This window comes from Stegastes partitus, unplaced genomic scaffold (genome assembly GCF_000690725.1).
Source record: "Stegastes partitus isolate 25-593 unplaced genomic scaffold, Stegastes_partitus-1.0.2 Scaffold1328, whole genome shotgun sequence".
Lineage (NCBI taxonomy): Eukaryota > Metazoa > Chordata > Actinopteri > Pomacentridae > Stegastes > Stegastes partitus.
Window position 1 is genome coordinate 125531 of NW_007579059.1, and position 21562 is coordinate 147092.

General features: G+C 41.7%; 2 protein-coding genes across 4 annotated transcripts in view; both read right to left on the reverse strand.

The window, feature by feature from the left end:
- spidr (scaffold protein involved in DNA repair) overlaps positions 1–1187 on the reverse strand; it is a 45011-nt gene extending 43824 nt beyond the window's left edge. The window contains exons 1-3 of the mRNA XM_008298565.1: positions 1050–1187; positions 549–710; positions 409–472 (exon numbers count right to left, since the gene is read on the reverse strand). Of these exons, the coding sequence (XP_008296787.1) occupies positions 409–472; positions 549–710; positions 1050–1064 (241 nt within the window). The 5' untranslated portion in view covers positions 1065–1187. The remainder of the gene's footprint in view (positions 1–408; positions 473–548; positions 711–1049) is intronic.
- A 1437-nt stretch (positions 1188–2624) lies between these two features.
- On the reverse strand, positions 2625–19466 carry mapre2 (microtubule-associated protein, RP/EB family, member 2). 3 transcript variants are annotated; one of them, XM_008298569.1, is made up of 8 exons: positions 11938–12313; positions 9070–9197; positions 8256–8401; positions 7948–8164; positions 6064–6209; positions 4168–4326; positions 3846–3987; positions 2625–3672 (listed from the first exon to the last, which is right to left on the reverse strand). In XM_008298569.1, the coding sequence occupies exons 1-7, from the start codon at positions 12057–12059 to the stop codon at positions 3889–3891; spliced, it is 1017 nt and encodes a 338-aa protein (XP_008296791.1). In that variant the 5' UTR covers positions 12060–12313; the 3' UTR covers positions 2625–3672; positions 3846–3888. The 3 variants fall into 3 exon arrangements, with proteins under 3 accessions (XP_008296791.1, XP_008296792.1, XP_008296789.1); XM_008298570.1 differs by lacking the exon at positions 11938–12313 and adding an exon at positions 19399–19466 and having other exon boundaries at positions 2625–3987; XM_008298567.1 differs by having other exon boundaries at positions 2625–3987.
- Between the last annotated feature and the right edge of the window lie 2096 nt (positions 19467–21562).

The window sequence follows — 21562 nt, forward strand, 5'->3', positions numbered from 1 at the left end:
TTGGATCAGACCTTCAACTCAATTAAATTGTATTTATATGGCACAAATTCACACAGTGAGGTACAGACCTTACGAATTTTAAACAGAACACAACAATCCAAAGTTGCATTGGGATTCGCAAACGGTCAGCAACAGCGGGAAGAATAACAGGGAAGAGGGAAAAAATAAAAAACCTCTGACAGAACCAGGATCGGGGAAGGCAGGGGAGGGTGAGGTGAGGATGAGCAGCAGGAGATGCCAGCTTTGGCATCCATTCTGGTTAGCAGTAAATGTCTAAAAAGCACTGTGTGTTCAAATTATTTTAGCCAAGAAAATTGCTTAATTAGCAAATGCAACCTAAAAAATCTATCAGCATAGCGGCCAACTCTTATAACCACTGTTGGGCAAGATGAATATTTAATAAGTTACCTGCAGCAGGTGACTGAGTCAGCCTTCTTACAGCAGACAGTTTCCTCCCTGATGACTGCAGGTTCTGCAACAAAAACCACCAACAGGGTTGGAACAACATTACAGCAAAGTAGTGGAGCTGTGCGTCAGGATGTGTCCACCTTTATCACCGGAGTCTCCATAAAACTGTCCCCACATTTCTCCCAGCTCTTGGCGGACGACACGGTTGACAGTGTGGATGTCTCCTTTCCAACCTTTTGGAGTCCATCGTCGACATCATCCGGGAAGAAAACGCACTTTATGTCCTTGGAGTACCTTTTACGCTGCCCACAATTAACACAACAGGAACAGAGATCAGCTTTAAAGTTCAGACAAAGTGAACCGTTTTGTGGCTTTAACCAAGTCTGCTCTGATGAAAGTAATAAAAAAGTTCACATACATTCATTTAAAGAGCTAAATTAAAATCAGCAGTGCTTGTTCTGTGGTGTTATTCATAAATAAAGTCTAAGTTTGGTTAACATGACTGGCAGTTAACTCCACTCAGCTGTGGGCGGGCAGAGCCGGATAACACGGGATGCTAAAGCTAACTAGCTAGCACGGTTAGCGTTAACTGGATAGCAAGTTAGCTAGCTAGCTAACTAGCTCCTCAGCAGGATTCTTACCTTTCTGGAAGACATGGAGACAAAAAGTGTTGAAATTCGGCTAATTTAGTTGTTAATGTGCGCGTCCACACAGCGTCGAGCCGAGCCGTGTCCTTCTTTAGCCCATCTTTGTGAGGTCGCCGGTGTTTGCTGCTGCACCAGTCTGCAGATGAAGCTAACAGCAGGACTTGTAGCGCTGTTGCTCAATCCGAGGAGGGGTGTGTTCCTTTGTGGACCAGCGTGGGCCGGAGGCGGGGTGCTTGAACGTCTGCGCCTGTGTGTGGCCTACTTGCATTGATATAGAATGTGCACGTCCAAACTCCTTATCAATCCTCTCCCTCCTTGTATGTATATCTTACAGACTGTATAAAAATACAGAGTTGAATTGAACTTCCTGCCAGACTAGAATTGAGGTATAAACAGGTCAAGGCCCCAAAGCAGCCTGTCAGTGCAGGAATGTTAACATTTAATATTACTAAAATGCAAATCTGCATCCATGTTTCAAGGAGGTGGCTCAATGAGATGCTATTTCCAGAAGATGTGTCACTTTTAGCATTGCTTGATGAGAGCTTTATATTATTATTATTTTGTGTAAATGCTGCCTTATGAAATAAAATGAATGAATGAAAAATACTTTATTTATCCCAGAAGGGAAATTCAATCTTGTAAAAGCTCACTTTTTTTAAATTTTTTTTTTTTAATCAATATAACATATATTATATACAACAATAATAATCATTCAGTCATTCGGATTTGTTTTTTAAGGTGATAAAATATCCTATTATCCTGCATACTGGCTGATTTATGCACCCTTTTATTTTATGGAAAGGGCAGCTCCCTATTTTGACTGGTAATCCTGGACTGTACATCCAATTTTTGGGTGTGAATCCCCTGTATTTCTGGTATGCATAAAGGTACTGGGTACTATGTCTTTGTTGGTTGTAGAAAAAAAGTAGAAAATATAGATATATAGATATATTTAAGAAGTAATTATCTACCCTGATGCAAATACAAGTCACACATTCATTACTCGACATATATACTCAACATACCTAATTGCTCCTTTTGGACTGTTATCTCCATTAGCGTTTTAGAAATGTAGCACAAAAAATAAAAATACTTCCTCAAGTTACTTCACACCACTCCACTTCATAGCGAATTATTCAACTTTTTAAATGACAATTTAACATACCAATAACCTAATGTTACTCATTAACCACCCAACTGTAGATCAAATAGTGAATATTGGCTCCATTTGGTAGAAATGAAAATGCTACTTACATGCTAATGTGGCTAAGAACATATTAACGCTCATAGAACTTACATGAACTTTCATTTAAATATTTTCTACACCGTGGTGTTGGTACCACAGTGCACGCATCTGCATATGAGAGCAGGTATGTTCATTATATCTCATTAAATACTGAGCAAAATGTAAGTCACTTTTTTTCTCTCCAGCTGTTTCACTGTGCAGACAACATCCTGTCTCTGCTCTGAACATGAACAGCACCAGGTTTTGGTTCAGGTCCAGATCACAGCCGATAACTTCCAACGATAACCTCTACTGTTGGACTGGAGTGACATGACAACCTCCCGTGGACTCAAAATGTAATTTTATTACAGCAAATCCATCCGAATCTCCACAACTTTCAAATAGCAGGTTAAACATACAAAAGCTCACTTAACATGTTTGTTTTTTATTAAATATGTAAAAAGCAGGTCAAGTTATTCACAAATAAAATGCATACATGCAACACGTTTTTTGGGGAATGCATAATGAGTGGGACATGAAAAAAAACATTTACCATTCATTAATTATTGACAGTACATGTTTACATTCCTTTTCATTTACACAATAATATATGACTAAAGCATTGTGGTGCACTGCCCAGTTCGATATTAGTAAATGCAATATTAAGAAAGGGTATACGATGTACTTACTGGAATATAGTGTGGCAGATTGCTCAGTGAACTGACTTGTCTCCCTAAGACCTGTTGTTTAAAAAAAAAAACTAACAAAAAAACAACTGAACAGACCACGAGTTCCAGCTGAGGTTGAAAACTTAGAACGCTGCTTCATAATAAGACTAGTCCACGATAACGCTTGTTTCCTTCCCTATGTTTATGGCATACCAAGTAAACCTCTACCACTAACACATTGTTGAGCACACTGATTATCTGAAATCGTGAAATTTGTGAGGACAGCTTCAAACAGTCATAAGTTGGCATTTTTCTACATTTTATTCACAATTCATTGACTGCAATGCAGATTCTTGCACTATTCCTAAGGCTTAATAATAATAAATACGGTGAGGGTCTATGGACAGATTGTCCAGTACAGAGTCAAATGTCAGTGCAACGTATGGAAGGAGGTTAAATAAGAGCTACTATGAGCCCTTCCAGGGCTTTGCTTATTGCATTCTTGTGATTAATATTGTTGATATGCAAAATAAAAAAAAACAAAGTAAAAGGAAAAGGACAAAAGCTGGGAGAATAACACTTGCACTGACAGGTACTGGTTACCTGCCTAAACTTCAGCATGTGATCACATCTACTGTAAGATCTGAATCCAGCCACACAGTCCTCGGAAACTTCTGTGATGGTCTGAGCTTGTCTGCTGGTGGAGGTCGTCGTCACCACAAACCTGCCACAGCAGTTCACCAAAAGTCACAAAAAACATCGAACAGTGAGCAGAGGGATACAAAAAAATAAAAACTGTGATGGTGCTTCTATTCAGGAGGTTGCTTCATGTGCTCAGTCTCGGAGAGAACAAAAATAAACCATGAGGAAAAATTAAAATCCTTTAACAGTTCTCACATATTAAAAAGAGGGGTGTGACCGCGTGGAGGGATGATGGCAGTCAGTATTCATCCTGCTCCTCCTGCTGATCATCTGGTGCCTCCTCATGGGCTTGCTGGTCCTCGTCTTGTCCGTCACCCTCAGCCAGCTCTCCTCGTTCCTGCAGAAAAAAAAAGGGACACTGAGTACAGTTTGAGGCGAGCTCATGTGACTGCACACAAAGACCGACTTCTTATCTTTTTTAACCGCACAATAACTTCCACATGATTTAGCCACCATTAAAAAAAACGGCAACAAGAACAAGCAGAATCCTGTTGAGATCAATCACACGCAGGCTGACCTGGTCGTCTGAGGCATAAAGGACTTCCATTAACCGCTCGACGAACGGGGCGTTTTCCTCGCCCTGCTCCTGGCACAGCAGCTCCACCTCTCGCAGCTTGCTGAAGTAGTAGTCCCGCTCCTTCTCCACGCCTTCCAGTGCCAACTTTAATGTGTTCACCTGGGAAAAAAAAAAAAAAAGTTTAGCTTAGGGATGCACGATATATTAGCGACCACATCCGTATCGGCCAATATTAGCTTTTTCTGATATATCGGTACGATGACGAACTTAATCGATGTGAAAAAACGATTATTATCTAACATGAGCGCCTTCGTCTCTGCATTTGATATTGCTGCTATTTCACAGATGTTTTTACTTAAATGCTTCTGGACGTTAAATATGTTTTAATAAGTTGTACTTTTGTTGCGTAATAAAGAAGTCTATGTGGTCTAATTTGGGCTTCTTCTGAATAGTTTTCTCACTTTGCTTCCTTATACTAATTTTTTGTTGTGAACAAAAACTGAATATCAACATCGGTAATATCGGCGATATCAGAAATCTAAATATCGGTATCGGTCAGAAATCTTAATATCGTGCATCACTAGTTTGGAGGATTGAAGGCATCAGGATCAAATACATAAAACGGTTTCAACTTTGATTACAGTCAGAAATCAAAAGCTGGCAGCCACAAGATCAACTGGACAACTGATAGATCAACAGTGCAAAGCTCTAAGTCTTTAGATAAATAATCTAAAAATCACAATAACGATTTTCTCCTGATCAATTTAATTCTTTTAAAAAATTTTTCTAACTGCCCTTTATTTGCCATTTGCTATTCCACAAATGTTGTAATCATAAATTCAATTGCTGGCTGGTATTTTTTTTTTCTTGTGGTCACACTGCATAAGCAAGCTCCAGCCGGCTTCATCTTAGTCTGTCCTTGGCTGGGATTTTAAGTGTACTCTACCAAATTAATGCAGCCAGCACGACTGGCCGCATTTGCAGAAATGTGTTGGATCTCAGAACTGAACAACTACACGACAGTCAAATGGCTTCTAATTTAGCTGGACTACGTACATACGATATTAAATCTACCCAGCCGTGTACACTTCTTTTAAAACAGATCTGCCTGCTGTTGGATTTTTCTTTTTTTTCTTTAAGGAAAACCAAATTGAATCCCACTATAACACTTCAACACTACATTGTTAAAGTAAAAGCAAATCTCTACAAGCAGATGCACCAGAACTGTGAATATAGAATATGCAATAAATAAAAATATAAGCAGCAGGTTTAACCTACATGTGGATAGTTTGGTATCAGATTTCTACATGAGGTTGGAGAGAAGCTATCGAATCCATTTTCAAACAAAAGGAGTCACAAAATCAGAACTGGATTGAGGTCGTGACTTTGATTTGGCCTCATTTTTTTTAAAATCCATTCGCGAGACAATATCAGGGAGCAAAGACATTTTTCTTTTTGAGAAGCAGATCACACAAAGACAGTTCAGCAGTTAGTTAATTAGTTGATTAGTTGTCGAGCTTTTAAAGTTGGAAGCAATCCAGAAATCTAATTTTAAATAAAAGATAATTTGATGGTTTAGACGGAGACGAGACAACACATCAGCAAAGTCCACGCTATTCTTTAGACCAGTTATCTCTGTTTGTGTGACGTAAGAGATTTGTTCACACAAAAATTAGTCATTTACACGTCGTTAGAGTTGCTGTGCACTGAAAACCAGCTGGATGAGCTCAGTTCTAAAATAAGGAGAGTCCATGAACTCACAGAGGCCTTTACTGTATGACAGCAGTGACCACAGACAGCGCTCGAAGGAAGCCACGTGGAGAAGAATATTACAAAGACTAAAATTAGACGATGAGACATCTTTCTCAGCGACCATAACAATGGAGCTTTTCATACCTGCTCGGTAAGATGTGTGACCTGTGCTTCCAGTTCTTTTTCTCCCTTGGCAGGAGTCGTTGCAGTTGCGGGGGTCTTTTTGGCCGACGAGGGTCTGGATGTTGGCGTTGAAGATTTGGGAGTGACAGAAGTTGACCTGGATGCTCCTGCAGCAGATAAAAGGTTCAACTACTGAACAAAACATGCACTGAATCATCACATGAGTCGATATGAATGTTAATGATCTAACCGTCGAGCCGTGTGTTACCAAGCCCACACTACGCACATTTACAGGTTTAGTCCTGTATTTTTGGGGTACGTTTACTTGCTTTAAGGTTCAAAATACACATTATGTTCCTCATGCTGTACATTGCTGCAGCACCTCTCTGTCTGAAACACTCTGCTTTAGCTCCTGTGCCTTTAAGAACCTCCTGAAGAGCTCAATCTGCTCTGATTAGGTCGACCGGTCCAACAAAAACAAGGCAACGCTGGCTACGTACAGCAACACCACAGGTATGCAAATATCCAAACCACTACACCATATAGGACGCCACAAAAAGATTTAGCATGTAGCAATATCAAAAAATACCCTGATCTCTTACTACACCTGCTCAGATTCTGCCATATGCAAGCAGCACAGTTTCCTGGCAATCCTGACCCACAATCCTCTGCACAGCTACATCACATGTGTCACAGTGTCCCACAAGTACAAACAAGCTTAAGCCACCGTGAGCGCTCAGACTAAGACAGCTCTTTGCAGACTACAACGGCGAAAGCTTAAGCTGCATTATTATGACCAAGCAGTATGTCTCAGCCGTTTGCATAATGAGTGACACAGTCGGTACTTTGTGAGAGCAGCTGTGCCATAAGTAAAAAGAAAAAGGATGCAGTTAAGAATGTAGCCCAAATCTCTGATGTAGTAGAAGTGGCTCTGATGGCAACTGTCCCACAGCTGCTCATTCTTTGCTTTGAGGACATGTCAAAGTACCTGCCAGGCAGGTGCTGTGCTAGTGTTACATGGTGACATAAATAAGTACCGGAAGAGAAGCTCAGACTTCAAATGAGGAATTTCAGGAGGGTAAGGAGCAGCGTTTCATGTGGATCTGTGGAGAGTAACTCCCTTTGGAGCGGTGTTTGCAGACCTTTCATGTGCATAATAAAGCTAGAAAACACACTAAAAGCAAACCGGGGCTCTTTAAAATACAGTCATGACTCGATAATCCGACACTAAATGTAAAACCTTCTCTTATGTCGGATAGCAAGACGGAGGTCGAGATACAAGGAGGGCTTGATGCTGGAAGGCTCATTTGTTGTTAATTATTGTTCATAGTTGTTATGATAACTAGTAGGGCTGGTCCCAATAGCACTTTCTGCTCTCTGGATATTCAGGCCCAATTAATGATGAATATCCGAATATTCGGCGCGGCCACCGCCACCATCCGTGTTACTGGACTGCGTGTGACGTCGTCGTGTCCTCTTCTGTGCATGCGGGACACTTTTGGGTCGTATGATGTTCACACAGCAGATCACATACAAGTCGCATTGAACTGGAAATGTGAACGAACTCGCAAAAAAAAAAAAAAAAAAGTCGGATTTCACAAAAAAATCTAAATTGAGCATCAAGTCCTGCAGTGTGAACGTAGCCAATCAGTCGGATTGTTCAGTCAGATAATACTCCGTTATCCTGATTGGTGGCATTAAATGTCACATCAGAGCCAGAATCCAAGGCTGTCGGTATGTTAAGGCTGTTTATTATGGGTTTTGTTCATTTTTCCTAAAAACCTGTCAGATAGCAGGTTTAGGATTGTTAAGGGACTATCGAGTCATGGCTGTAGACAAATACACCCAAATCAACATGCATCAGTTGTAACCTTCACCGTCTTTCATGCAGCAGTAGAGGCTTACCTGCGGTGGGGGAGCTGGCTGCATGGTGAGACTTCTTTGGCAGGTTGAAGATTTGCTCACCGGGGTCAGGTGGGGGAATGGCATCCTGACCCTGTCTGGCTGCAACCGGGTCGTAGTCTTTACCATCGTAATTGGCATCAAAGAATTTCTTAAACCACTGGATAAAATCGAGATTGTCCTGAAATCTGCCTTTGACCAGTTTCTCCACAGGAATAATCTGGCAGAGGAAAAAAAAAGCAAAACAGAAAGTGAAACATCAGCAGCCAGCGAGCAGGAAATCAGATCGGAGCAGAGTTTAGGAAACCCACCTTGTCCACATTCATTCGTTTGAAGGACGCCTGCAACAATTTGAAATTGTGAATGTATTCGTGCTCCAATTTAGCTTGAAACTTGACCTTCTTAAGACTGATGCAGCCAGGGAAGAGCAGATCCATGAACTGGCAATAGGCAGCTCCTACAGGAGGAAAAAGGAAAGTTAGCCGAGTGCATGTAAATCTCTGCAAGAAAACAAAAATACAGAAAACCGAGTCCAAATGGGATTTATCACGTCTGCATCAGCACAGCAAAAATCCCCTGAAATAACAAAAAGCCTGCGAGGCCTTTTCCATGTCCAGACCACCTGACCTTGTTTCCATAAAAAGAGAAATATTAATGAACATTCTTGGTAACATGGCTAATATTAACTGACGCCTAGTTAGATCTTTATCCGTTTGAAACGAGGGCACCAGCTCAACCTAAGATAAATCTCCTATAAATCCAACTAGGGAGCACTTGAGAAGTAATCTAGATCAAACAAGTAGCCTACACCGAGGTTGAGGCTGTGCATGTGTTTGTAGGCAGAGAGTGACTGAAATTGGATTACTTGGTCGCAGCAGGAGAACACGGCAGGCTACAGGTTTATTTATAGACAACTCTCTGCCAGCGAGAGGTGAGCATGTTTCCACAGGTTGCTCTAACTGCCAGCGTACTCTGAAAATTATTTGAACTCTTACACGCTTTACAGGCAAAGATGTCATCTGTGAAACATGCTTCCCATCTCAGACATGCAGGAGCAGAGGGAGGAAGAAAGGCAGAGAGAAAGTCATGCAGTTGTTTTTTTGTTGCGGGTCAGTTTGTTCTCACCTGATGAAAGCTGCTCCACTTTCGTATAGTTTAGGCAGAGAATATCGTTAACCCAGGCAGTGATGTCATGCCTGCTCATAGTCTCCTGGGTTATTGAGGTAGAATATACGTTGACCGCCATCCCCCAACTGCAAAAGAAACAAAAACAAAACACAACGCTCAAAAACAAAAGCAATGCATCGACTATACGGTTTCCTTTTGTCTCCGGTTAGCTTCTTTACCCAGAAACTGATTTGCTATTCAAATGAATTAACATTTCAAAAGATAGCAGCCACTCCTTGCACATAAAAGACACGAGAGAGTTGAAAAAACTAAAAATACATCCACGCTGTAGCCGCTTACAGGGTCCATTGATGGCAATTTAACCAGCAAGACAAAACATTAGTACGACTTCACACCGACTGATTTCTTTATTCCCACCAATTCACAAATGTAGTCGTGTTAAATTTAGTAATTACCTAAATAAAATATTCAGTCTGAAAGCCACACAGTAGGACTGTATCAGGATGATCTTTAGCGTTCATGCACATGCCCAGGCTGGCCTACAAAGAAGCCCAGAGGCAGAAATGTCCTCAGAGCCCCCCAACAACACCCGAGCCGTCGCTGCTGCACGTGACCAGCGCTGGTCATCCCTCGCATGCCACAGCTCTCCTGTCCACCGTGCACACTACGCCTCATCCTCCTCAGGTGTGCCCACAGAGCTGAACACTGAGCCCACAAAGTAGTCAAGGCTCCAACAAGAACACAACTTTCATTTTATAAATAAACGACTGGCCTTGTAGACTGCAGTGTAATATAATTATCTTCACCACATAAGCAGGTGATAATAAAATAAACCCACAACACTGAAACGTAACAGTCACACTAAGGAAATAGCCTACCTTTGCATGGTAGCGACAAATTTGGGATTTGTGGAGCCAAATTCAGCCACAGACTCAAAGCATGCACAGATGTAATGAATGGGACCTTCAGGGCTTCCTGTGGGAAACTGTCATATCTAATGATCGGCTCAGTTATTGGCTGGTCTGACCAATAACGAGGTGACACACTACTGCTTCTGTGACCTTTCTGTTCCAATACTGTGGTTGCAGCGCGGCCTGAAAGTGAAGCCTGGGATGACACTTTTCCTGTACGGTGAACAGAAGCTGTCGCAAAGCCTCAATAGAAACATGCTGCAATATTATGTGGTTGCAAAACTGCGGCTCTTGTGGGGCCTCGGGACACCTGGCCCACTTGCACTAGGGCCTGTATACCGACACACATACAATGGACTAAAATATATCAGGAAACCTTCATCTTTAAGCTACAGATTAGGCACAAAATGTCCACAAAACACTCGATTGATGCTTGCAAATTTCACTTGTTAACTCCAACTATCAGGAGTGTAGCAGTGGTTAATTCCTCTGCTGCACAAACATTTCAGCTGCAACTTCAACTCTTAGTGTCAGAAACTATCGCATGTATCTCAAACACAAACAGTTTAATTGATTCCTCAGAAAGAAGTGAACCAGTTTTCAGTTCTGCAAACACGACACCGTGTGCGCTTTCTTTTGAAGTGAAGGGTGAAAAAAACATTGAAATCAGTCCCTTTAAACCCAATCAGCAACTCTTTATACAGTACAGGCACCAATAAAACACATTAGAATTAAAATTAAAACTTGCTGATAGGGAATCCTTTTTGTGTACAGTTTTGTAACCGTACTTCTAAATCAGGTCGCCATAATTAAGTTACTGTGGAGTGTTAGCCTTTAAAGTAGTAAGGTTACTTTAATTAATAAAACTGTCGGGTCTTGGCCCTAATATGAATTAAAGTCAGGTCTATATAATCTTTTATTTCTTATTTTTTAAATTAATCCTGCAAATGCATTCCATAGATAACACAGTAGGGTCTTAACCTCTAATATTTCAACTTGTTGGGTTCATTTGTAATGTTTTCTATTATGAAGCCCTTTGGTGCAATAGCTGCTGCTGCTGTATAAATATATAACTGTGGACTATATGAACAGATAAAACAGTGACATGCATGAAACACATTCATGAACGGTGCAGTTTCCCAGGAATCCCCTAAACACTGCAGCTGAGCTCCCAGCAGGACGGCTGCACCCAAACACCGCCTAACGTGGAGCTAAATCATGCTAAACCATCATCCACCAGCAGCACAAACCAGGACATCATCATGAGCCCTTAAAGTTGGGCTGTATCGCAGCACTGCAGGAGCCCAGGCTCGCTTGACTGGTTCTCTGGGAAGGAAGGAAGGAAACTGGGCCAGCCCATCTCATGTCAACAAAGCGGATGTATGAGCCGCTGCTAGCATGCTTTGTTAGCCTGGCACGGGTAGCCGGCCGACTCCAGGGCTGGGCTGCTTCACACAAGGGGGCTGGTGCGGCAGGTCGTTGGGGGGGTCCACACATGAAAACAGCACCCAAACACACATCCACGGGGACACTGGGGGGGATTATGGAGGAGCTGCGGAGTGTCACGATGGGAACATAGCAGCAGCAGCAGCAGCGGGGCGGCTGTCTGGTGTTCCTGTCATTCCACTAGCTGGACCTCCGACAGGATCCTGCGCACCAAAACCCGCTCGGAGACACTCAGACCAGCAGGAGACGGCTTTAGGCGAACACAGGGGCGGTTTGCGCCATAGTGGCCCGGAGCTAACATGACAGGAGGTTGTGAGACAAACACAGAATAGCGGATGGGTGCAAAGCAAAAGACGTCGAGGAGGAGGAGGAGGAGGAGGAGGAGGAGGAAGAGGCCAGAATGCAGGTTTGTGTCTGCAGCAGTGTGTGGTCCCGTTTTTTTTCTCTTCTTCTTTTTTTTGTATGAGTATTATTTAGTCTTACATTAAATCAAACGAGGCTGGTTTACCTGTAGGCGCGCTCTCCCCGCACTGTATTTTTCCTGTAAGGAATGATGTTGGATCCGTTGTCCGGGACGATGTCGTTGTTATTCTCTCCATTTGGGGAAAGGGCTTGGGTGGGACCGGGCATTTGGGTCTCTATAATGTTGAACAGATACTCTGTTCTCTCTCTGGCCGGGGAAAAAAAAAATAGACAAGAAGGAACGATGCAAACGCTAAGAAAAGTGCCGCACCTCCGGGCTCTTTCCTTCTGTCTGCTTATTCCTCACAAATCTCTGCCCTAATGACGTCGCTGCACCCCGCACCACGTGACTGATGGGGCTGGCTGGCTGCTGCTCCCTATGCTGGGCTATTTATTTCAGCAAATCACATTGATCAGTGCTTTACAAAAAAAATAAAACAAAAGCATCATCACCGATCACATTGTTTTTTTCCTTTTCTTTCACATGCAGATTAACTTTTGCGGCCATTCATCAAATCACACAATAACCAATCAGGTGTGGATGAGATTAGGAGCAGAGCTGCAGCCCACCCAGTTTCACCTTCAGACCGTCACATGATCATCACACAGCTGCTTGGCAATGCAACACATGTGGCTAACAATTAAGTATATATATATAAATGTAAAGCAGGTGGTGGATGAAAACGTAGAGTCGTGCTCAAATGTATTCATACCCTCTCATTAAAGAAGGAAAAAAATAAGCTGAAATTGACAAAAGTAATAATAAATAAACATTTAATGAAAATCATGCTTTTGAATTGTGGTTCAACGGAAATATTTTTTTAAAAAATAAGCAAACCAGCATGATGGGACCTGTAAACTCATATTTATTTGAACCCTTTGAGCCAATCACTGCAATCAAGTGTTTTAATTTCTATTTTTAAAAAATTATTCTTTTCAACCACAATTCAAAAGCAATGTCTTATTTCACTAAATATATTTAGCAAATTTTTATTTATTATTACTTTTTCCAGTTTCTACTTTTTTGAGTGATTACTATGAAATTTGCCTTTTCTTTTAATGGAAGGGTGTGACTACATCTGAGGATGACTGTAGCTGATGGAAATCATGTAAAACACTGATGATTGATCACTAACCATCACATGAATAAATCCCGTCAGTCGTCACCATAAAAACGAGTCAATTCATTTTAAAGCACCAATTAACTGTTTCAGGTTGTTTAAATGTGATAGACGACCACGTGACGTTGGGTCTTGGACAGAAAAGAGGACGATCTTTACATTCTGAGAACTTGTGATTGGAATTTACTGACGTTTTATGCACCAAACCGTTAATGTTTTAACCAGTAGATTAATGGATAATAAAAATAAACTGTTTCCTTTTTAACTAATCTGCCAATTTTATTTCCCAAAATGTCATAAATTGTATTGATGATGAATAATAATAATAAAAAATCTATATATTCAAGAACATTGACATTAATTATTCACTAGAATAACCACTCATTTGTCAAATATCTAATTAATCGGCAACTATTTTGATAATCGATTGATTGGTTTGAGCACATTTTTTAGTCTAAACCCTCTGATTCTGTTTTTTTTTTAAATTCAAACATTTTCTGGTTTATTTCCTCGTGTATGACAAGAAGTTAAATTTCTCTCGGTTGTGGACAAAATAAGACGTTTTGTTGGGCTACGGGACACGCTGACATTTTTTTTTTTACCACTTTCTTACATTACATAGACCAAGCAACTAATCATTTAATCGAGAAAATAATCCACTGAATAATTAACAATGAAAATGATTGTTTAGTTGCACCCCTAATAGTCACATTTGAGTAATTATTTTGGCTTTTTAAACTTAGAAAATATCTTGGAATTATTATTTAAATGGCTGCCAATACATTTTCTGTTGACTAATTGACTAATTGTTCAGTTATAACATGCATCTAAACATACATGGTAGAGGTGTGATAAATGCTGTCTCACAACATAACAGGATCCTAAATCCCTACACATGGTGTTGCATTTCTAATCCAAACAACGCAGTCCTGCGGTTGCTAAGCTTTCGTCCATTTGTGTCGCCACATCTGCTGTTTTTAACGCCGCTTTTGTTTCGTGTTGGTTCTGTCATCGCTGAGCAACCGCTGCGAATGACACACACACAGTCTTTTATTAAAGGTGACACATTCCTCCACACATTTAATCCGTACATAAATTAACTTTAAAACTTCTCCAATCAAATTTAGAGACTAACGATGTGTCCAAATGACCCAAGTCAGAATATCTCAGTCCAACCTCGTGTGCACACGGTTAGTAATCAAGAACCAGCACGTCCAAGTGTTCAAGGGCATGAAGGAAAACTGGTTTGATACCTGCTAATACAAGACAGCTACGACGTGTCATGCAGGAATTTTATGTACAAAGTCATTTCAATGGACTCCAATGTGACAAACTTTTCCACCATTCTGTTCCACTGCCTTGATTTTTTTCCTTTTACTGCTAATGATTTTCTCCATCATTGTTCTTCTGCTTTATTAAAAGAAAAACATGCTGTGTTTTAATGTTCGGCCTTTTAAAACTGAACCGCTGCAAGAAATGCAGGTCGAGCTCCACCATCAGCCCAAAGGTCGACTCACATTTTAGCCTGGATGTTTTCACATGTCAGCATGTTTGAGTTTCTTGCAGGTCAAACAAGAAGCTTTGTTAACGCCACGGTGTCACACGGCACAATGATCTGCTGAAGACACCTTTCTGCCAGACGGTCCAAGCCCGACCAGGCCGGAGAGGAAGCATCTCCCGAAAGGTTTGTCAAATGAAATTAGATTCTCAGTGAAGTTGTTCTTTAAGAATAAGAAAAGAAGTAACTGGAACTGCCTTTTAAATCAACTGGAGGACATTAAGAGTCACTCAACTCTTGATTAACAGTCTGTGTGCTCACTCTAGAACTCTAGTGCCACCATCAGGCCATAGCTGGGGTCACCGTTTGGCCTCCAAATGATCAACTTCAAGTCTACAGACAGACTGATCCATGACAAAGACAAACGATACGGGCAAATAAAGTCTAATTCGACTCAGTGTAGTTCTGAGTTTTGTCCTCAAGTACAACTTAATGCAACTCTTAGCATAAGACAACACCTTAAGTTTGCCTTTTTATTTGCCTGTTCTGGTTTTTCAGGAGGACTTTCACCCTTCATACGGACATCCACAGCTTCATTAAGTCGGCCTCCCTTGAATGATGCGATATTTACAATAAAGCTTTACTCTGAAAAGGCATATTCCAAATTCTGCTGTTTTTTTTACTGCGAAACTGTGTCCATACTCAATATCATCCGCCTTATTTATCCAACTTTAATCAAGCTTTTAAAAGTCACGTGCCAGAAAAGCGGATGTATGTGAAGCCGATTGCACCTTTGAGCAGAAATAATTCACCCTCACACTGAAATGTGCATTAAACCTGCAGTTTCAAGTCTTTCTTTAATCATTTAAAACAACACTAACAAATCAAGGCAGTGCACGAGAGGCGTCGTGTCCACCTCCAGCTTAGGAGGCTTGTGTGGTTGTGCAGAGGGGGAACATATTTGGGGGTATTCCATCTTCCCCCGCTGGGTCAAAAGCATTCTTTACACAAATTCCTGCAGAGCCAAACACAAAGCATAACCAAGAGCTAATCTCATTACATGACCAAGCTGCGAGGACTAGAAATGCCTCCGCTAAGAACCACAAGCATGCAGTGCTACGTCTCCACTGCAGCGCTGCTAAAGGCCCTTCCAGACTGACGAGCCACAGCCACAGCGTCCTGGTCACAACAGAAGCACAAAATTGTGACGTTGTCAAACTTCTGAGACAAGCAGGAAAATGGGATTTTTTTTTTCTGTGCTGGTTCATGTGAGCAGCAGCTGTATCCCCCCATACTGTGTCACAGCTGGGCGGGTGGCAAAGTTATCATCAGGCTGTCACTGGGCTCAACGTAGCACTTCCCAATCTGAAGGGCCTCGAGTGTCGCCGCAGAGGTGCAGCATGCATGGCCGTTTTTGTAAATGAATGGTCAGAATGTGAAGAATGAAACAGCTAAATGTAAATGGCGACGTCGTCTTAGCCTATGAGTTCTTACTTCAACTGTCGAGGGATTGTCCTCCTCGGTGCACTTGACAAAAAAAACACAAGATGCGTCTTTAAAAGCCAAGAAATTCTCAGTTACACGACAACCAGAGCACAAAAAAAAAGTGTGAGTTTCTTTTCAACAACATTTTGAAAAGCAATTGTTCAGATGTGTGGCGGGCAGCCGGGACGAGCGCTGATGACCGCCAGCGTGTGAACTCGCTTTAAGACCGAACAGCACCGCATTGTCAGGAGCTTTCTAAAAGCAATAGATCCATTAATGTGAACGCTGAGTGGATGCAAAACGCTGCATAATGTGTTAGACAAACAAAATGAGGAGGGATTTTACAACTGTGATAAGCGGCGAGCTGTCTGGAATATGAGTATACAATTTAACCGGCCAAAGTGAGCTGAGTCGGGTTCAACTCTTTGTGCAGAATGTTTGACTTACAATATGAGTAAAATTAACAGACACACATCAGACAAAACAGGGGCTGGAAAAAGCAGCCTCAGAGCTTAAACCCTGAGGATGCTCTGTTTTGAGCTCTGGAACATTTTTCAAATGGGTTAAGAGAAGAATTAATGACAGTAACTATGGAGGACTCCAGAGAAATGTCCTCACATGCATACCAGAGGAACAGTGACTTCACCTATAATCTGAAGACAATTACCCCTCAATGTGGAACGACGTAGTTTTGCTGTATTGTTAACTTCCATTCAGGCGAGTATTCTCTGCAACAACTTCAGCATCAGAGCTGCAAGCGACTATTGCTATTAATATTGATGAATCAGTCAATTATCTTCTTGATTAATCGATTTGTTGTTTTTCCAGAGCTCAACATGGTGTCTTTAAATGTGGATTGTTTTGCCCACGACTCAAAGGTATTCAGTTTGTCAGTTAAAAACAAGAGAAAAACCCCAAAACAATTCAGATTTGAAAATGTGGAATTAGAAAATGTCAGCCTTTTGTGCTGAACAAATGACATATTTGACAACTAATCGATTCATCATTCAGCAAAAGAAGTCATAATAAAACTGAGGCTGCGTGAATAAGACACAAACCTCCCTGTAGTGTCCTTTTCAGTATCTCCTTTGTGAATGCCAACATCACTGTACATGTAACCTGTGCTGCTTCTTGCATTTACATTATGACAAGCTGTGAAATGTTAAAGTTGGATGCTGGCCAGCTAACCTAGCTAAGAGCTGCTTTTCTGTTCATGATGCCTGTTATCAATTTAGTGAGGGTGGGGTAACATGTGCACGGCTGGAGGATGAGGCTTCACTTCTGCATGTTAACCCACAATGAATCATCCTGGAGCAGTGGAAAGGCAGAGCTGTGTATCACCAAGCTTTCTCCTGCAAAGCCAGCTGGTCTGGTCAGCAGCTCCACCCTGCAGGATCAAGCACTGAGGGGGTTCCTGTGACCCTGAGTTACAGGTTTTGATGTCCAGATCGTGGTCTCATTTTCAGGGTGTGAACAATTCTAGACAAATGTGAGTCAAAGTCTATGTTGTGCTTTCAGGGGAACCTCAGATCAATGAAATGATATCGATATGCACCAGACGCTTAACTTCAACAGCAAGGAGAAAATTGCTCAATAAAAGGTTCGATATTTTCATTTAAATGCAAAACCGAAGTGAGAGCACACAACGAAAATGCACAGCTCGGCTGCATGAACGAACCCCAAGCGTGCTTCCTCCCTGGTTGATGAACCGCTAATCACATCCCCGTGGTCCTCCGTCTCCACGTGGCTTCTGTGCAGGTCTCCCAGGACCAGCTAGTGTGCACCCACCTGGGCTTCTCATCGTCCCAGTTCGCACCGGCGGGGATCAGTAGGTGTCCTCATGAGAAGGGCTTTGTAGTCTAAAAACACCCACGACCCTGTGTACCCTCCACCTGAAGCTACGCAATCCTGGCAGCCTGGACTTGATGTCAGGGTGCACTCGGTACAGGTCTCTGCCCGGTGATACCCGGTCCTGGCTGGCTACTGAGAACCTTAACAGAGTGTCAGCTTTGCTCTGGTCCCGTTCTGTGTAGCTCCAGGTCTAACTTTGTTCACTTATCATGCATCAAGGCGTGATCATCCCTTCACCTATTTTTATTTCTGTATGTAAATGTATTTATTGTGCATGGTTTTCATTTGGGGGTTAGCACCGTCGCCTCACAGCAAGAAGATCCCCGGTTAGGACGCCTGGGATCTTTCTGTGTGGAGTTTGCATGTTCTCACCAGGTTCTCCAGCTTCCTCCCACACAGTCCAGAAACATGCTGAGGTTAACTGGTGATTCTAAATCAGGGGTGTCGAACTCTGGTCCTCGAGGGCCGCAATCCTGCAAGTTTTAGATGTGTCCCCTCTTCCAACACACCTGATTCAAATGATCAGGATCGTTATCAGGCTTCTGCAGAGCTTGATGATGAGCTGATGGAAGAGGGAAACATCTAAAATTTGCAGGATTGCGGCCCTCGAGGACCAGAGTTCGACACCCCTGTTCTAAATTGTCCATAACTGTGAATGTTTGTCTCTTTGAGGAGTCCTACTATAGACTGGGGACCTGTCCAGGGTGTCGACTGGGATAGACTCCAGAACCCCCCCGACCCTAGTGAGGATTAGGCGGTGTATAGATGATGGATGGATGGTTTTCATTCCTTATTACCTGTGCATCTTGATAAATAGGCTGAAGTGGTGAAACTGAAAGTTAGTTGGTTAAATGCAAATTGCACTTATTTTTCTAAATCGTGCATCTTCATCACTCAGGCCTGAGTAACCCAGGGGGGGTACCAGGACCAGACAGGAGGGACTCTGATCCTCCACCTCTTACAGCAGCACGTAGAGCCACAGCCTTGCATGCATCATGGGTGGAAGGGAAAGTTTCCATTTACCACTGACAAGCGCAATTAAACAGCCGAGCAGTGTGCTCCACGGCCACCCCCTCCTCCTCCACCGTGTCCCCCCGGTGCCCACCACTGACCAGAAAGCCGTCCAGCTGCCGTTAGTGATGGAGGAGAGCCGGACGGTCCCGCTGATGTGGGAGATGTTTAGCTAGCTGCTGCTGCTGCTGCTGCTGGTGAATGAAGCTAACTGAGCTACGTGTCGGGCAGCGAGACGCACAGTGACAGTAAAGCTAGAAAACAACCAGAGAGCGAAACAAAGAGACTTTTATCAGCCCAGACGGTACCCACAGTACCGGTAGGGCGTGTTGTCGAGCTCACCGCCAAGTTTCAGTGCGCTAATTTTGTTCCTGCCAACACTTTGTCAGAACAGTGACAGCCGACGTATGCCCTGACCCGGGGTGCCATCACCGAACCGACCGCGGCGCTACGCTCTCGCTTTCCGCATTTCACTCACCACGTCGCACGTTTAAAATAAAATCACACACTCAAAATTCTCAGCGAAGGGAATGTGACTTACCAGTGAACTCCGATCCGCAGGTTACAAGGTGTTAAAAAAATCTGTTTTCCGGCTGAGTCACCCCACCCTCAAACGCCCATTCTCGCAAGACGGTGAACCGGTGGCGGCAGCCTGATTGGATAGCGTCTCATCGGTGTCGCAGCTGATTGGTCCGCCGCTGACATCTGTCGGCAAACCGGCCAATCGCGTATTGGTGCGTTGATCATTCACAACATCTGACAGCTTTCCGTCTTGTCGCCCCGTGTCACATCACTTTCCCTCCCGAATAAACAAAATGAATAATAATAATAATAATAATAATAATAATAATAATAATAATGAATTAGATATAATTATTTATTAATAATAATAGAATTGTTATCAATAATAATAATGTCAACTTCCATATCACAAAAATATGTGCTATTACCTCTCAGGGTTTCCACTTTAAACACTGAGTGCTTTTTAAAAAAATAATGTGTACTTATTTTATTTTTGTGTATTTATTTTATTCTGTGTACTTACTTTATTTTCACAATGTACATTTCTATATATTCTTACTTTTTATTGCTGCTGCTCTTACCTTTCCTAATTTTATTCTTATATTTTTTATAACTTAATTTCTTTTTTCTGTACGTAAAGCTGACTCGTGAATAGGCACAAGAATTCCAGAGTGCCTGTAATGTACCCATGCAAATGGCAATAAAGCTCTATTCTCTAATAATAATAATAATAATAATAATAGCAATAAGGCACATTTAGGCAGGGGGCGCTTAGCCAAAGTGCTTTTATGTGGAGAAAGAATAATACTATTTTTTAGCTACCTTACAAGATTACACATTAAGGTCAACACCCTGGAATATTTTCTTTTAATTAAAAAAAAATACTTGAAAATTTCAAATATTAAGACAAAAATATTAATCATATAGATTTTAATGACTAATTATTTTTTTATTGTTAAGACCCTACAATATTAGCCTATTTGATAAATAAAACAACAAAACAACAACAAATGGCAAAACATTTCTGTAAGTATTTCATTAAATCATTGAAAATCTCAACTACGTGCTTTATGCTGGTATAATAGAGAAATCTCTGTCGTGTTGTTTGAAGTTGACACTTTGCTTTGAGTTCATTAGTGAAACTAACGAAACATTTAATTAATCAACAACTAATCAGCAACCATTTCAATCAATTGTTAATGAATGATTACGGCGGTTTAATCGAGCACAATTTGCACATATTCTCTGGTTCCACCTTCCTGAGGATGGAGATTTATCACGTGTCTGCGCTTTATAGTATTTTAAAATATTTAAAACCTGTAAGTTTTGAATTGATGCTCCGAATAAAGATTTGTAAGAGGTCACCTTGGATTCCTGTGAATGTGTGATGGACATTTTTTCACCGTTATTTATGTGTTCTTTGACATTTTATTGATTAAATGATTAATTAACAAAAATAATTCTCACAGTAATCAGTAGTGAAAGGACAATTATACCATTACTGTGTAGTTCCTTAGTCTTATGTGCACGGATCAAATTAAATGAAATATAATTTTAGTTTGCCACAGAGTTAATGCAAAGTTTGCACTTGATTAAATAAATCTGATATTCATCCAGCAGCATGACTGCACTCCTCCTTTTCCAACACCAGAGAGCAGTGATGCACCTGATGTCGGAAGAAAGAGGTTTGGTGTAAAATCCATCAATGTTCTAGCTGCTCGCCAACTATGACGATGCAGGAGACACAACATGGAGCGCATAAAGAACATGCTGTGCAAAAACTCCATGCAGCAGTATATACATAGCTGGTGTTTAAGGCCGTGGGTGGATGTAGAAATGCTGTTTCTAAAGGAATGTCCTGTGTGCACGCCTTTAAAAACTCGTGGTAATAATAACCATCAAGCCTAAAATCTGCTAATTCATATGCTTTTAATATTGCCAAAGCCCAGAGCAAAAAAAAAAATCTCCTCCCTAATATGCACATGACTGTGAGATTCAGTGCCGGATGGCTGCTTTTATGTTACCTCAGACGGTAGGTCTCTGTGATGAATTATAGACAATAGGTTGAGGGCAGTCAACAGTGCATTTATGACAGATAATAAATGTGCGCTGCCAAACCAAGCCAATTGAAGTGTGCCGTTCTGGAATGGAAAAAGAAAGAGGAAGGAGTTCATAGGCGAAAA

Excerpts from the sequence above, each read along its gene's own strand:
- mapre2 (XM_008298569.1), bottom strand. The coding sequence starts at position 12,059 with ATGCCCGGTCCCACCCAAGCCCTTTCCCCAAATGGAGAGAATAACAAC. Across the intron at positions 9,198-11,937 it reads CGGGGAGAGCGCGCCTACAG|TTGGGGGATGGCGGTCAACG; the intron begins GTAAACCAGCCT and ends TTTCTTTTGCAG. Across the intron at positions 3,988-4,167 it reads TTTATGCCTCAGACGACCAG|GAACGAGGAGAGCTGGCTGA; the intron begins GTCAGCCTGCGT and ends TTTTTTCTGCAG.